The following is a 17,508-nucleotide window of genomic DNA, read 5'->3' as shown; positions in this document are numbered from 1 at the left end:
TCAACCAGGGAAGCAAAACTTGCTTCTGAGTCTTGATCTGCTTGCCCCTCCTCCACCCACACCTGCTGAAAGGTGGCATTGACTTCCCAGTTGAGGGCAGCCTGGAAGCCCTCGACGATGGTCACTTCCTGGGTGGTGGCGGGGTTCAAGCCCAGCCTTGTGGCCTTGCTCTAAGCCATAGCCACTACTCTCAAGTTCTATCTGCCAACCTAGCCCATCCATCCTATTATCCAATCTCTCCTCCTCCATCTTTGGAAGCCCTTGTGAACTCCAGGGACTTCCTGGCTGAGGTTTGCCAGCTTTCTATGGTTGCTGTGAAATCCATCCATCTGCCTCCTTACAGCCCTTCCCACCACAGGGCAGGAATGGCCTCCACCACATTGTGACCAGGATAGACAGGTGTCTGGAGAAATGCCAACTGCACAGTCACTAAATCTCAGTATGCCCCACACCCAACTCACTCTGCCCCAGCCTGGGCTCAGGCTATGAAAACTTGTTCCCTATCTTAGATTTTCTAACAGAGGGGCCAGGGGGTTAGGTCCCCACCACCTCCACCCTTCTTGGGAGATCCCCCGCCCTGCCCAGAGGCCAGGATTGTGAGAGTGAGGCACAGGTTGAACAAATGCAGATAACTGCCTGCCAAGCTCCCACCGTCCATCTAGGAAACAAGCAGTTCTCAGAAAGAGACCAGAGTCTCTGTCAAGAGCAGGACCATTTCTGCCAGTGGACACAGGCAACACTTTTGTTGAAAGCCGCAAACAAGGCCACACACACACCCTGTCTATGCTTTCCCTTTCTTTCCCCAATGCCCTCTCCCTCCCTCTTCCCCACTCTGCTCCACACTTCATGTCCCTGCAGCCCAACATGTGCTCCCAGCCCCTCTGCCATGTGGGCTCAGAGAGTATCTTCTTTTTCTGCTCTGCAGAGAAGATTAACCTGGAAATATGGGCTGCCCAGGTGATATGCAGTGGTGTAATGTGTGTGTCCGTGTGCCTGTGTGGTGTCTGCTCACATGAGCATCTGAACTGAGGTCCATGCACGCACCTTGACCACTCAGAGACCAAGCCATCAGATCGTGCTGTTTATTGAGGATGCAGTGGGAGAGTCTTTAGGAGAAAGGAAAAATGAAGGGGCCTCCTCTTCCCTGCTTGTGGGTGCAGGACAGAATGAAGAAAGAGTCCCTGAGTTGCACTCGGTCCACTCAGAATGAGTCGTGAGCCAGCCAGGGTAGGGTGGGGATGGTCTCGCTTGGTCGTCTGTCCTTCAGCCCTCCTTTTCCTGAACGCAGAGCCAGCTCCTACCACAAGCAGGAGCTGAGACAAAGGCCCCAGTGTGAGAGGGGGGCCTCGGTCTGAGACCCACGGAGCCAGACAGAGTAATTAGTGACTGAGACAGAGGCTGTGCAGAGGCCGAAAGGCTGGGAGCCCATGGCATGGTTCAGGGACCACAGCCAGGGAGGCAAACCCCAGCATGTGCAAGGAAGAATTTCACCAAGCTTAGTTGTCCACACCCGTCCAGGTTCAGGAAGACACAGTCTGGGAGAAGTGAGCGGCCAAGGCCAGCACCGGAGGTACAAGAGCAGGCTGGGCGGGGTGGGGGTGGGGGTGGGGGTGGGGCTGACAATGGGCTGGGGAGAGCGCATGTGCGCGGGCCAGAGCTGGGACGCAGGGATGGCGGGAGGGCAGCCGTCTCTACCGACTGGCTTTCTTGGAGGGGGCACTCAGGCTGGAGCCCTTCCCCAGGGCATCCTTGTAGTCGGTGGTGCTGCTCCGGCTCCGGCCCTCTCCGCCACGGACACTGCACACTCCGGAGATGCAGCTGCCGCTGTTGGCCACGTAGCCTCCACTGACCGAGCTGGGCCGGAAGCCATAGCCGCCGCTGCCGCTGGTGCTGCTGATGATGGCTGCAGGGGGAGAGCAGAGAGGAGAGCAGGGTCAGCACCTCACAGGCACACCTAGGGGCTGGGCCAGAGGAGGCCGGCTTTCCCCAGGATAGGTGCGGCTCTTGGAATAATGGGTCGGCTGGAGGACCCAGTCACAGTGAACTCCCTCCCCACTGGGGACAATATCTCAGAGACAGCTTTCCCCATGCCCTACCCTTGGTTTGCCCAGCTTATACTCAATCCAGCCGATTCTTAACTCTCAGAGGTCTACCTCTTTGGTCCAGGTACCCATGGACTCTCGTGTCATTCTGGACACCTCCTGCCTCTTCTGTTAGCCTTTTCTCTAAACTTCTCAGCCTCCAGCCTATTCCTCCTGCCTCCTGCCAGCTGTCCTCCAGGGGCATCTTTGGGAACCTACGATTTAACTCTTAGCCCTGGTGAGAAATCTAGAGATCTAACAACTATCAACTTGACCTCCGAGGTCCGCCATTCACCAGTCCCCCAGCCCGGGTCTGATCATAACCTCGCAACCCGGTTCTCTGGGCCTCTCACCCATACTCATTTTCTTGCACCATGTCCTTTGTTTCCCCATTCCCATGGTGAGAGCCTTCCTAGCTGTCATCCCCTGGGAACAGGGAGACAGGGATAAGTGGGAAGGAGCCCTGGGCTGGGAGTCAGGAGGCCTGATTGCTTGGCCATGCCCTGCTATCTGGCTGTGTGAGCTCAGCCAAAGGTTTTCCCTCTCTGGTCCTTAGATTGCTCATCTCCACACCTGGGGTGTAACTAAGGCCCTTTCAAGTTCACAGAGTGTGCAGTTTTAGGTCCAAGCATACAGGTACTTACAGATGCTGACAGGGGAGGGAAATTCTCCTGACATCCTGTTAACAAGGGGAGAAATAAGAGCAAGCAGTCATTCAACCTGCAATCTATTAACCTCAAAGCTTGTGTCCCCACCAGACTAATGTGGGTTTCTGAACTCAGTAGACACTTATGGAAATCCCAGGGCTCCTCTGGCACAAACAGAGCCTGAGAAGCTATGGGGGACACTCTTGAATCTTTGGGGTAACCAGGCAGCCATCCAAGTTAAACCTAATGAGGTTTAACATCTGAGAGACAGCATGACACCTCCCAAAGGTCAGACCCAGGCATTGATCGTTTCCTTCTCCCAAGAGCACTGGGGATGCTGGAGTGGCCGTCCATCTCTCACATGCTTATCTTGGACCTGGGCAGTTAAGGAAGATGGAACAAGTAATGGGTTTTTCTTTTTCTTTTTGGTGGGAATGGGAGTGTGCCAGGTACACACAGGGAAGTTGTGAGGATTGAATGAGCCAATCCATGTAGCACAGCGCCTGGGATGAACTAAGCACTCATATCTGGGTAGGTATTATCAATTCTATTATTTTTCCTAACATCACCACCTCTTCACCCCCTAAGAACTCATCTTTTCTGGATTAGGATGTGTTGAGCTTTCTCCTTGGGTCCTTAACCAAGCCCTAGGGCCTTCCTGCCAGAGCAGCCCTCGTTACCTGCACTCCTCACTCTCCAGCAGCTTGCGGTAGGTGGCGATCTCCATGTCCAGGGCCAGCTTCAGGCTCATGAGTTCCTGGTACTCGCGCATCATCCTGGCCAGCTCCTCCTTGGACTGGTGCAGGGCAGCCTCCAGCTCGTCCAGCTTGGCCCTGGCATCCTTCAGAGCATTGTCACCCCTCTGTTCAGCGTCAGCAATGGCAGTCTCCAAGTTGGAAGCCTAAATGGGGAATTGGAGAGTTGGAAACCAGAAGGGCTCCCTGGAATCATCCTCATCCAAGTCCCACTCATTCTCTGAGATTCTGAAGCAGACACGCCCACCTCTACCTGTCAGACCTCCCCGTTCCTCTTCTAGTTGGAGCCCTTTCTGGCACTGGCAAGTCCTTCCTTAGCTTTAGCTTCACTAAAGCTAGACGTTGGTGTTTAGACATTGGTGGATGAAAAACAGTGCATTCTGCACCCCTGATAGATTCAGCACCACTCAGTTCCTTGCAAAGTCATATATTTGGCCAGCCTATACTGAGAATACAAAGTGAGTGAGAGTAAAGCTCAGCCCTCTGCTCTTGACTTTAAAGTCTGGGAGAAGAGACCACTGGAACACTGTATTGAAGGTACAATGTCAGTGGCTGCCCAGGTGTGTGGAGTCAGAGACAAGGGCATGGGGAAGGAGATGCTCTAGGACCAACTATTGTTTCCCAAGTGCTTGCCATACCCCCAGCACTTGAGCCACAATTGAGACACCCCAGGGATGCCTGCTCTAAGAGTTTGATGCGGTGACCTCTTTGGCCCCTTTCCTTTCCTGGGCAGAGATTTGGGAAGCTGACATCCTCAGCCCGTTCATCACCTCCCCCACCCCGTCCAGTTGTGCCCGTCTGCCCCAGGCAAAGGCAACCAGCCATCTCACCTGCTTCTTCACATTCTCAATCTCTGAGCGGATTCTCTGGATGAGCCGGGTGAGCTCCGAGATTTCATTCTTGGTGTTTTTGAGGTCGTCCCCATGCCGGCCAGCTGCCAGCTGCAACTCCTGGAACTGGGGACCCAAAGAATAGAGCCATGGTTAAGGGTGATGAGTGTGTCATGGGAGTGCATGGTGGCTCAGGTTGGTGATGTCATGAGGACAGGCCATGCTGGACACTTAACTGGATATTGTCTCCGCTCTGAGAATGATCTGGCCCAGCCCTCCTATCTAAGGGGGTCACCCTCCCCGGCCTAGCCTCAGCCCAGCTCACCTTGGTCTGGTACAGTGCCTCAGCCTCAGCCTTGCTCTTCAGGGCAATGTCCTCATACTGGGCGCGGACCTCATCAATAATGCTGTCCAGGTTCAGGTCACGGTTGTTGTCCATGGACAGGATGACAGACATGTCGCTGATGTGGGACTGGATCTGAGCAATCTCCTGCAGGGGAAGCAGGGATGGTCTCGAGACGTGACTGATGAAGGTCAACAACCTCCCTCATAAGGTGAGCAAATCCTGGTGATGCCATTTAGAGGCTCCAAACCAAGACTGCTGCTCATGGTGCATAACGAGTTCCCTCCAGGCCCCAGACAGAGTCCCGCTGCCATGGAGGTAAGGCCGGGACCATTTCCCTCCCACCCAGAGAGTGGAGATGAGGAGCCTCTCGGGGCCGAAATGAAGATGAATAGATGAGAGCAGGGGCCTGGGTGTCCCTCCTGGTCTCAGAATAGAGTCTTACCCTAATGGTACCCCTCAGAGGGGTGGAATGGAAAAATAGACTTACGGCTTCATAGAGACACTTGAAGAACTTGATCTCCTGGTCCATGGAGTCCACCTTGGCCTGCAGCTCCACCTTATTGGCATAAGCCGCATCCACATCCTGAAAGATAGCCCAGCCATCCCCAGGTCACTGCCACTGCAGCCAAGAAGGAAACACAGACCGTAGGCTGCTCCCTTGCACAGGGAACTAGCCACCTCTCCTCTTTGGGAGGCTCATGAGAAAGGGGAGGAAGGAGCAGAGGGCCCAGCCCTGCCCCATCCTGTGAATGGGCTCCCTCAGCAATAGGGATGGGGTGCCCTGCTAAGAAAAGGAGCCCCAGCCAGGCTGCTATCAGTCATCCTGTGACATCCGAGCCAGGCCTGCAGCTGCAGGGGACTTCTGTGTGTTGTCCTCTGCTGTTCTTCACTGTGGAAGAATTCTGCCCCCATTAAGCACTCAAGAATGCCCCCATCCTCTCTGTCTTTTTCTTCCCTTCTCTGGATAGTCTTGCATCGTGGTTTTCCCCTGCCTTCCCCTCACCATTTCGGAATAAACTACTTTCTTTGAAAGCAGAGCACACTGGCAGGCTCAGCTCCACCAGGTCCCAGGCCAGCCCCAGACCTGCCTACCCCCTCACCTTCTTGAGCAGCACAAACTCGTTCTCTGCCGCTGTCCGCCTGTTGATTTCTTCCTCATACCTGTGGGAATGCCAGAGCTTTTTTGGTTAATATTTCTCACTAAGAACCCTCGCTTGCCCAGGGAAGATCCTGAGCTGGGGGCAGTGTGCTTGACAGAGGGCACAGATGCTGGAGGGCCTGCAGAGTCCAGGGCCCTTGGGGCCAACCAGGCAAGAAGGCTTCCTGGAGGAGAGGATGTGATCACCAATTTTGGAAGAAGGAGATTGTTGGAGATTCAGCTTCAAAAATGAGAAAGGAGCATGTGGCATGAACATCCTGAAGGAAACCACCCATCTGTCCCTAGTGCCAGGCTGGAGGAGCAGGGAGCAAGTCCCAGAGCTTTCTTGGGGTGATTCTGCTTGGTATGACAAGGAACACTGCCCCCTGCCTCCAAAAACTTCAAGCTGGGGTAGCTGCCCACTCCTCCTCAAAAGGGACAGGGACAGTCATGTAGCTACAGGGAGTCCCCTCCCCACTCACCTCTTCTTGTAGTCCTCTACCACATCCCGTACGCTCCTCAGCTCTGAGTCCAGCCTCACTCGGTCCCCGGACAGCGTCTCCAGCTGCTTCCTCAGGTTGCTGATGTAGCCCTCGAGGATGGGCTCTAGGTTGTTCTTACAGTTGTTCAGATCCAGCTGCTGCAGCAGCTCCCACTTGGTCTCCAGCACCTGGTTCTGCTGCTCAAGGAACCTCACCTGAAACCCAATGCCCGGAAATATTGAGCCTCCATGGAAACCATCCCACCTGTCACTTCTAGGGCGCTGGGCAAAGCGGTCCCTGTGCATTTTCTCCTCTACCCCTCACAACAGCTATTTGAGGTGCGTGCATTCTTAACCTTATTTTGTGGAAAGGAAACTGAGAAGTTGACCTCTCCCAAGGTCCAGTGGTTTAATAAGTATCAGAGCCCAGAACTGAACCCAGATATATGTTCCAATAACCCGTGCATCTGATCACTCTGAACCCACTATGGCCAAACCAGTCCAGGGCAAGGGTGAGCCTGAATTTACTACAACAGAATCAGGCTGAGTTCATCTTTGGAAAGGCTGACCACTCAAAAGACAGGAGTCTGCTCTTCATTTTCTAGTATTTCATGATAAAGAGGCTCAATGGACCAAGCAAGAACTCCTGGGTGTTCTAAATTCCTACATCAGAGTCCAACTCCATCCTTCTCAAGGCCTCTTCCTTCTCCCCTAGTCCTGGTCCTCAGAACCATCTTCCCTAGAGCAAACATGGCTCATGGAGCAAAATGGACAGACAGAACTCCCATGCCATTGTAGCCTCACTGGGCCAGGAAACTGACCAGAGCTGGTGAATCTGCAGCCACCACTCTTGTTTGGTTTGGGTTGATTTTTGGTTTTTTGTTTTTAATGTGACTTCTCTTAATCTTATGTGAGCACACCTACTTTAAACAAGGTTGTGTTCCTTAAAGTCAGAAACGCGGGACATCAGAAAACTGTCTGGGCTTCAGTGTTGAGGTAGGATTGGTCACCAAACAGCTTGCCTCCAGCAGATCCTCCAGCATTTGGTTTGGTTTAAGCAATCCTGACTTTTTCAAGTCTATCCATAAAACTGGGTATTCACCACAGAAAAAACCCTACACCCAGGACACCACAATGCACATCTAGACTCCACATCTGGATGGCTGATAGGATGTACCCATCATCCCTGGCTTCCTGGGCTTATGGGATTGTACTCCTCTAGAGACTAAAATTATTTAGGAAACCTCCAGGCTTTTGAGCCCGGAGGCACCCCAGACAAACCACCTTTTTCACAGAGGTGACTGTCTTCATGTTTGTCTTTCTTTCTGTGTCTCCAGACTTTTACTCCTTAATGAGATTTGACCAACTCAGCCCAAGGTCAGTCGACTCCCATCTCCCCAGACCCCAAACCTCAGAATACTTTGACCTTTTAGATGTGAAAAGACTTAGGGGGTAAGAAGCCACAAAGACCGTGCAGCCCCTGAAATGAGCAGAGGCAGCAGGAACTGCTCCAAACTGGAGTCTAGAGCTGTGGGGAGGCAAGGTTTTGATGGCCGTTGACTGTCACAACATAGGCTTTGTCCTGGGCTGACCCATATTTGGTGCCTGACTGTCATGTAGCCAGCAGAGCCCTCCAGTGCCCAATGGGGTCAGGAGGCTGAGCCTTCAACTGCACCTTCCCTCGCCCGGAGATGACCTTGGGTACGGCATTGCCTCATGCCTTTGCTGACTTGCAAAATGGGAGCAATCATTTCTTATCTACAAAAAGGCAGGACCTGTCTGGACTGGATGATCCCATGAGGCTTCTTCCAGACCTTTGATTTTTCTCCTTCTCAACACCCTTCCTTCAGCTTTCGGAGATAAAAATGATAATAACAATAACCGCCATCTGGGGAGTACTTAGCATGCATCAGGCATCATGCCAAGATCTTCACATGCATTTTCTTTCACAAATCTGATAGTGACCCCAAGAGGTAGGTTATTATCTCCATGGTGGAGATGAGGAAACAGAGGCATAGACAGGGTGGATGACTCTCCACCTGTTCACACAGCTGGCTACGTGACTGACTTAGCCACACGAAGTCACATAGCTGGTCAGTGATGAGGCCAAGGTGGAAGTCACACAGCTGGTCAGTGATGGGGTCAAGGTGGAAACCAGGTCTGACTTCAGAGCACTGTGGAGACCTCGTCCCCACCATGCTCTTCTGCCTCTCAAGAGAGTCCTCACCCACAAAAACTAATGCCCATGGCCAAGCCACCCATGAAGGACCATTCACTGATGCTCCCAGTCCTTCTGTCAAAGGACTAGAGGACAAGATCAGCTTGCAATGATAGGAGGAGGACAGCTTCCCTGGCCCCTTGGTGGCAGATTCCTTGTCACAAGCTCTCCCTGCATATAGACTGCTTGGGCCCAGGCTTAGCAGTAGCACCAAGCCGGCTCTCAAGAGTAAGAAGCAAGGGTCTGTCTTCTCTTTGGAGCTCCTTTCAGTAACCCTGACAAGCCTCTGCCAGTAGAGATTGACCTATCTTTTCTCAGGGAAGACTACACGGGAAACCTTAATTTGGTCACCCTGGATTCAGTGCCTCCTCATTTCTAACCTCAATCCCTCTGGCTGCAACAAAAGCACATGTTCCAAGAAGAAAAAACAAGGGCTGTTCGCAGGTCCCCAAGTCCTAGCAGACCCACCTTGTCGATGAAGGAGGCGAACTTGTTGTTCAGAGCCTTGATCTGCTCCCGCTCCTGGGCGCGCACTTTCTGGATCTCGGGGTCCAGCTCCACATTGAGGGGGGCCAGGAGGCTCTCATTGACGGTGACCTGGTGGATGCCTCCAGGTGGGCACACAGTCGGGCACATGGGCCCCAGGGTCACACTGCCAAACATGCTGCCAGCAAAACCACTGGCCCGGCCCCGGCCAAATCCATAACCTCCACTCTTCCCACTGCCGCTGGCTACGTTGAAGGAGATGCTCCGGACACCACCCAGATTGTAGAGGCTCCGACTTCCGAAGCCCCCGCTGAGCCCTTTGCCTCCTGCCCGGTAGGAGGACGCGCTGCCTCCGGAGAGCACAGCTGAGCAGCCGCTGAAGCCTCCCTTGGCAGCAGCTCCCGACTTGCAGGTGAATTGGCGGCTCATGCTTCTGGTAGAGATAGAGCTTGGATGCTGGAGGAACGAAGGCAAATTCCCACACGATTCTGCAGGTTGCAGTGAGGACTGGCAGGTGCCCTCCTTTATATGTGCTTGGCACTGGGGCTCGTGGCTGGCCAGTCAAGAGCTTAATTCATGGGTTTGGCTTGCCTGGGAGCAAGAAGTCATTTTCTCTGTGCTGAGCTAGAGATCAAGCCTCCCCACCTCTGAAACAACATGAAACCATCAAATTGCTGGGCTTGCAAGCCTTGCTCATGTAATTTGGGTCTTATCTAATTAACATGCTGTTATAGGGTAATTTGCCCCAGGCCCCAGCCTCTCTAGGGGGGTGTCATTGACTCTTCATCATCTCTATCCTGATGAATCTTCTCTTGGCTGTGGGTTTCCTCTTGGTGACCAGGGGGAGCAGATGAACTGCCCTGGCAGGGAAGGTTGCTGGGTCGAATATCTGGGAGCTCCAACCATAGCTGTGTCTTCTTCTTTCATGGAAAGGGGCCATTCATTGAGTTATTCACCCTTCCCCCACGTCCCCTGAGACACACCCCACCCCCATGGCCTCATCTCCTAACCCACAGAGGACAGTAGCTCTCTCTGTGGAGTATCAGGGGTGGAGTGACCCTCTCCCTGGCAAGGAACATGAACAGCCCAGACCAGAGTCAACACTGGACACAGCGGGTCCTTGAGCTTCTGTAACTTCTCCAAGAAATGGGATTGCCACACTTCACCTCTCTCAAACTCTCAAACTAAGACAGGTTAGAGGCTGTGCAAGGGATGTCTAGGGCTTCCAAGGTGGCTCAGTGGTAAAGAATCCACCTGCCAATGCAGGAGCAGCAGGAGACACAAGTTCAATCCTTGGGTCCAGAAGATACCTGGAGGAGGAAATGGCAACATGCTCCAGTATTCTTGCCAGGAAAATCCCATGGACAGAGGAGACTGTCCGGTTACAGTCCATGGAGTCGCAAAGAGTCAGGCATGACTTAGTGACTGAGCATGCCTGCACACAGGGATGTCTAGCCCTTCAAGTACCTGGGCAGAATGAAGAACATGAGGAGGAGGATGTCAGGCAGGTGGGAGAGAAATTCCCAGAGTCCACTGGGAAGAGATATGGACACAGTGGACAGAGGCTCATCCAGGGCCTGGAGGTTTCAGGGGAAGCCTCCTGAACATCCATTTTGTCATGTATGTCTCTCCTTCAATGTGTATTTGCTAATAAGATGTGGAGCAACTTGGTCAGGAACCATCTGTTTAGAATTTAAATGAAGAAGTTACTGTCAAGATGAGACTGGACTTCTATCACATCCCTCAACACCCAGGCAAGACAAGGGTGAAGGTCTGGCCCAGAGCAGGGCCCAGGGAACACTGCATCTTGCTCCAGACACTCCTGTGGTCCCTGCTCCAGACTCTGCCTGTTGTCCCCTCCCTCCTGGGTCCCTGACTCCCGCAGTGGACCCCAGTGCTCCCCCATGATTGTCACTGCTACTGCAGTCCCAGCTCTGCCCATGGCCAGCTCTGCCTCTGGAGATTGACATTGCCCAAAGATCCCTGCTGGGGCCCCATGGGTGGACTGTGACTCTCAGCTTGGTGTGGACACAGGAGAGAAGAGAATCTGGGGCCAAGCTGGTCTGGGGCTCTCTGTCACTTTGTTTAGGTGATTGACCTGAAATCCCTCACCCCACCTGCCCTTCTCTCTTCCCATCTCCTGTCTCCATCCTGCATTATCCCTCCTCTCCATTTTCCATCCTTCCTTTCTTCTTTCCCTCTTGCTCTGCTGCTCCCTCCTCTCACCCTCTTCCTGGAGGTCTTCCTGGGCCAGCATAGCCCATGTCTGACTCTCCCATCTCCCTCAGCCCTTGGCATGTTCTTGGCATGTGCCAGAAGGACAGGGACTCTGCGGGCAGCTCCCATGAGCTTCCTCTGAAGCCTGCATCACATGTCATTGCATCTTCCTTCATAAGGAGGGTAGAAGTTTCCCAGACACCCTCTGGAAGGCACCTCTGTCCCTCCTCTTCTCCCTCAATAAATCTCCATTGTGCACTGTGTGTCAGGCAGTGTGCCCAGGAGTTCTTGGTATAGCACTCAAGGCCTTTTTCAGCTCTTGGAACCCAGTCCTCACATGAGGGTAGTCCCCTCGGTGGTTTCGCTGGCTGTATGTTTCTCTGATAGGCATGGTGGCTCCCTAGCACAGACTTCAGGGTCCCTGCAGCTGCCACCCCACCTCCACCCCATCCAGCCAGCTCCTTTCTGGGTGCTTCTTTGCTCCACCAAGGACACCCACAGGGCTCATCTTCAAATACCTCCAAAACTTTACCAAACTGTTCTTACCCAGCCTGAAACACCCTCTCTCCCCATCTCTTCTGGTCCAAATCTTTCCAGTCTTTCAAAATCCTGCTTAAACTTCTGGATTTAGCTCCATATCCAGGACTCCTCTGTCCATTGACAGCTATGTGGAGGCTGCCATGTCCCCTAGGGCCAGGGGCCTGGGAGAGGGTTCCATGGCCCCCAGTCGACTCCTCCCTCTGTATTTTCCCTCAGGACACAGGACTAGCCTCTGGACATCCTTCCCAGGTGTGAGAGGATTGACAATGGTTGGAACAACCACAAAACTGCTGGGATGGTGCATCTTCAGGGATCCTCTGCACTTGCATCTGCCTCAAATGGCACCAGGTAAGAGCCCAGGCTCCAGGAGCTGGCTCCCAAGGTCTGTATCCCATGCTACCACCCAGCGCAGCTTCACCTCTCGAAGCCTCTTCTTCCCAGCTCTAAATGGGATCATAATTCTTCATGGAGGTACTTCCCTGGTAGTCCAGTGATTAAGATACCATGCTTTCACCACAGGGGGTATGGGTCCAATCTCTGGCCAGGGAACTAAGATCCTGCATGCTGCATGTTGTGGCCAAAAAAAAGAAAAATAAATAAATTTAAAAATAAAAACCAAAAAAGACTTCTCATGAGGTAGTTGTGATGCTTGCATGTATTAATTCATGTAAATCCTTAGTAACTGCCTGGTGTATCTCAATGCTCAATACATATAGATCAATGACCAAAAGTAGAATTTAGGAATCAGCCTGTCCTCTCCTTTCCTCCTCTCTCCCCTTCCTTTCCTCAGCAAGAGGATGTCTGGATTAGCACATTCCCATACAGTGTTATCTGCTGTTGGGGGACCTGGAGTAGGTGGTGTTTCCAAAGGTCCCAGGCTCCGGGAATCTCTCTGTTCAGACCATCTCTGATAAAGAAAAATTCTCCATTAGAAATAATAATAGTCACTGTCTAATAAGTGTTGCCAACTACAAGACTTGACAGAAAGCATTTTTCAAATATCAAGTATATTGATGTGTGCATGCTAAGTCACTTCTGTCGTGTCCAACTGTTTATGACCCCAGGGACCATAGCCCTCCAGGCTCCTCTGTCCATGGGATTCTCCAGGCAAGAATACTGAGCTGGTTAGCCATTCCTTTCTCCAGGGGATCTTCCCAACCCAGGGATCGAATCTGCGTCTCCTGTGGGTCCTGCATTACAGGCGGATTCTTTACCACTGAACTACCAGGAGAAGCCCAACTATATTGATACTGAGCACCTACCAAGTGCTGAGGGAGGCAATAAAAAGCATTCTGCCCTCAGAGAACTTAGTTTCTGGATTCCTGGAAAAAGCATCTCATCAAGCTATTAACAAGTCATTAACACCTTAGTATAAATTAGTTAATTAGATACTGACCATTAGGAATGAAACACCCAATGTTGTTGATGAGGATGATAGAAGAGGAAGGAGGCACATTCTGGGCCACTCACAGGAAGGGTGGGCCCAGGTGGGGCTCCTGGGGTGCTTACTGGTGTTTTTGCCGGAAGGATAAAGGAGGAACTAAAGAAAATCAGCACGGAGCTGTAGTTCACCAAGGTTATAAAGGCCCTGCCCCAGACGCAATTGAAATCTGGGGAGACTTAGGGGTAAGAGGAGGCTTGCCTGGGGAGGCTGGTAAGGGAGACAGGATGGGGTCTACCACGTCCCATGTCCCGTCTTCATCTTCCCCTCACGCCCTTTGCAGTATTGGGGTGGCCCAGTTTTCTGTCTGTATGTGTGTGCTCAGTTGCTCAGTCATGTCTGACTCTTTGTGACCCCATGGACTGTAATCTGCCAGGCTCCTCTGTCCGTGGGATTTTCCAGACAAGAATTCTGAAGTGGGTTGTCATTTCTTTCTCCAGGAGATCTCCCCGACCCAGGGATGAAACCCATGTCTCCTGCATTGGCAGGCGGATTCTTTTTACCACTGATCCACCTGGGAAGCCTTGCCCAGTTTTCCAGGTGGGAATTAAATTCTGAGAGATGATGGGCCAGGCATGGAGGTCTCTGAGCCGCAGTTTTACTCACCTGTGAATTGGTGGGGAAAGTGTGTCCGATCAGAGACTCAAACCCTCAGGTTACCAGGAACATCTAGCTTGAATGTTCAAGGAAATTTTAAATTGCTTGTTAAATGAATTACATTTATATGGCTCTTGGTTTTATAACCAAATGTTTTGTTCAATTTACACAAATAACGTGTAGCTTTCTTTATGTTTTTGTTTCTACATCTGTGAGAATGATCAGTTTCACTCGTTCATGTGATTTCATGGCCTCCGTAAGATCCATTGGCTCCCCATTCTCAGCATTCTGGGGCCCTATAAGCCTCTAGAGAAGGTTTGAGAGAGATAAGAGTTAGAAAACCTAGTATAATCCAAGAGGGTATTTGCTGGATGAGAGGAAAAGGGAATGCACAGAGGAGAGGCAAGACCTGCGGACACTGAATCCACAAGGGCTACGTGGAGGAAGGGGTTAGAATTCCAGTCTTTCAAGGAAAAAAGGCTTGGGTAGACTCTTACTGAGGAGTAGTAAAAGCAACACAGGCTGGCAGGAGGAAGGATATTTGTGAGGAAAAGACCCTTCAGGCTGGAGTGATTATGAGTGAAGGGCGACCATGGGTTGGGGGACCCTGGATCCCACGCTGTGCACATGACAGGGCGAGTGATAGAGCCATTGAGGGCTCTTGAGCCAGACAGAGTCTGAGCCATACATGTTTGAGGAAGCAGAATCTAGCTGATGTAGGAGTGGGGTGGGGGAGGCTGGAGGTACTGAGAAAGGGGCAGGTGGTTCTCGGAGCAAATAATTGTCTCCAAAATTAGAGAGAATGAGCTGGGCTATTTGGATGACATCAGCTCCAGTCCTGCCACCCCTGCTCAGCAGATGGACTCAGGAAAACAGCATGTTGTCCATGAATCCCACACAAGTACCCCTTTTATCCCCCTACATCCTCCTATAGTTTCAGGCAAGCAGGGCATTCAGTCCCAAGCCAGACAGTTGGAGCACAGTCCCTGGGGGACTTGGCCATGGTCAGAGCCATCCATCTGGGGGCAGGACAGCTGTTTAGCCGGTTTGCAGCTGGCCAGGCCGAAGGTGAGCTCACGCCAGAGAAGCCGGGGTATAAAAGCCAAGGAGGACTGTCCTCCCAGACACTTGGCTCTGCTCCTGCCCTGCCGTTTGGTTGCCAGAGAAGTGCTTTCCAGGGCTGCCCCATCCCCCTCACTTCCTCCTTGCTCAACTCCATGGCCAAGACCATCTCCTTTGAGCTTTGCTGGTCATCTCCTTTCTCTAGCCTCTCCACCCCAAGCCTCTGGCAAGGTGTGTGGACTCAGAACTCTGTGCATCCAGGCCCTGGTCCTGCCATGTGACCATGGGTAGGTCTCCCAACTTCCTAAGCCTCTGTTTCTACATCTCTAATACAGGGGGTACTAATACCTGCTCTTCCTGCTCCCCGAGGTGGATGGGAGGCATCTTGTAAATAATAATGATGATGGTAATGATACTGGCGAACACACAGCACGGGCTCTGCAGGACACTGCTCTAAGCACTACATACATATTAACTCATTTAATTCTCACTGCAGTCCTGTGAGGCAGGTACTGTTATTATCCCCATTTTACAGATGAAGATACTGAGGCACAGGAAGTTAAGTAAATTATTGGAAGTTGCACAGCTAGTGAGTAGTTGAACCAGGATTTGAGGTAAGCTGCCTGACTGCCATCTGTGCTCTTCGCCTCTGCACGGTCCTGGCTTTCCTGTGTGCAAATGTCCAGTGTACATGCCTGCCCTGAAGCATGGTGTGAAAAGCTGAGCTCACCAGCACCAACTCCTCCTGCACTCTTCTTCCTGTCCCTGACTCTCCAAACAGCAGATCTGACCCCTACTCCCCTTAGCCTGTTTTGCTCTTTTGAAGACAATATAATTTCAGGACTTAGATGGAGTGCTTATGAGACGATTGCGTGTTTCTCACATGCATCATGCTTTCCCCTGATGACATGCTCTGGGCTGTTCTCCCAGCCTCCTGCCCACCAAGGCAGACTGGGTCTATCCTTTAAGACAAACCAAAACACCCTTCCTCTAAGAAACCTCCCCTGAGCCCTCTCTAGGGCAGCCAGAGCTTTCTGCACACAACCCTATTGCCCAGGTGCTGTGTGCATCCTTCTAGCCTAACAGGTCCCCCCGAGGCTGGACGATGCTCTCTGCTCCTTGGCCCCAGTCTCCGGGCTTACTGTGTGAATTATAAGCACTGCTCACCAGCTCACAGACGTGTTCCCATAGGTGTCAGAGGCCATTTGGGGGCCCACATCTGCATATGGGCGGTCGTGAATACAAACTTAAGCAGAATGGTGTCCAGCCGGTAGGGACCAGCATGGCTGTCTCAGTTGCCTGTGGCTGAAACCTACTGTGATGGGTTAGTGCCTAATTAAACCAGTGGTTAAATATTTTGAGTATCTTCCATAGGCTTGAGTCTGTGGGCTGATAAGCACATGTCTACACCTGTGTACCCAGGTTTCTGATGACAGTCCACCTGACAACGGGCCCCATCTTAGATTCGCTATCACTGTCAGACCTCTCAAGTGTCCATTCCTCTCTGTTAGTGGCACACACGTGAGAGCCGATTGTTCTGTTTCTATTATATTCTTTTTTAAGAACGGAGGAAGTGGTGACTCCCAGCTTTTGAGTATGAAGTAGGTCCCATTTGTTTGTTTTTATTTCCATTATTCTGGGAGATGGATCAAATAAGATATTGCTGCAATTTATGCATTTTATGTCAGAAAGTGTTCTGCCTATGTTTTCCTTTAGGAGTTTTAGAGTGTTTGGTCTCACATATAGCTCATTAACAGTTTTCATTTTCTATTATTTTTTATTACAATTATCCTCGTGGATGTGAAGTGGTACCACTTTGTGGTTTGGATTTGCATTTCCTGATGATTAATAATGTTGAGAATCTTTTCATGTGCTTGTTGGCCATTTGTGTATCTTCTCTGAAGAAAGGTCCATTAGACTCCTCTGCTCATTTTTAAATTGGGTTGTCTTCTTGTTATTGAGATGTCAAAGTTCTTTATATGTTTTGGGTTCAGTTCAGTCACTCAGTCATGTCCGACTCTTTGTGACCCCATGGACTGCAGCACGCCAGGCCTCCCTGTCCATCACCAACTCCCGGAGTTTACCCAAACTCATGTCCATTGAGTCGGTGATGCCATCGAACCATCTCATCCTCTGTCGTCCCCTTCTCGTCCTGCCTTCAATCTTTCCCAGCATCAGGGTCTTTTCAAATGAGTCAGCTCTTCACATGAGGTGGCCAAAGTATTGGAGTTTCAGCTTCAACATCAGTCCTTCCGATGAACACCCAGGACTGATCTCCTTTAGGAGGGACTGTTTGGATCTCCTTGCAGTCCAAGGGACTCTCAAGAGTCTTCTCCAACACCACAGTTCAAAAGCAATGTTTTGGGTACTAGACCCTAATCAGATACGTGATTTGCAAATATTTTCTCTCATTCTGTAAATTATCTTCTCACTTTCTTGGTAATGCCTTTTGATGTGTACAAATTTTTAATTTTGGTGAAGTCCAATTTCTGTATGTTCTCTTTGGTTGCCTGGGCTTTTGATGCCATATCTAAGAATCTACTGCCAAATCTGTTCACCTCCCACCCACACCACCCACCAACCAACAAAACCAGCACACAAAACCTAAGCCAAAACTTACTGTGATGGTGTGCTTTAAATTCTTTTTAAGAATCTATACTCTCACTTTT

The 17,508-nt window shown here is 51.4% G+C and overlaps 1 protein-coding gene across 1 annotated transcript; it reads right to left on the bottom strand.

The window, feature by feature from the left end:
- Window positions 1-1,068: 1,068 nt before the first annotated feature.
- Window positions 1,069-9,484, bottom strand: LOC145545003 (keratin, type II cytoskeletal 71). The gene is made up of 9 exons (XM_081588502.1): window positions 8,965-9,484; window positions 6,280-6,494; window positions 5,760-5,820; window positions 5,147-5,242; window positions 4,639-4,803; window positions 4,314-4,439; window positions 3,409-3,629; window positions 2,726-2,760; window positions 1,069-1,903 (listed from the first exon to the last, which is right to left on the bottom strand). Exons 1-9 carry the CDS (start codon window positions 9,409-9,411, stop codon window positions 1,692-1,694), a joined length of 1,578 nt encoding a protein of 525 aa, XP_081444628.1. The 5' UTR covers window positions 9,412-9,484; the 3' UTR covers window positions 1,069-1,691.
- Window positions 9,485-17,508: the final 8,024 nt, after the last annotated feature.

Source organism: Giraffa tippelskirchi, chromosome 4 (genome assembly GCF_054371585.1).
Source record: "Giraffa tippelskirchi isolate mGirTip1 chromosome 4, T2T-mGirTip1v1.2.pri, whole genome shotgun sequence".
NCBI lineage: Eukaryota > Metazoa > Chordata > Mammalia > Artiodactyla > Giraffidae > Giraffa > Giraffa tippelskirchi.
Note: the sequence above shows the minus strand (reverse complement) of the source record. Positions and strands in the feature narration are given on the sequence as shown.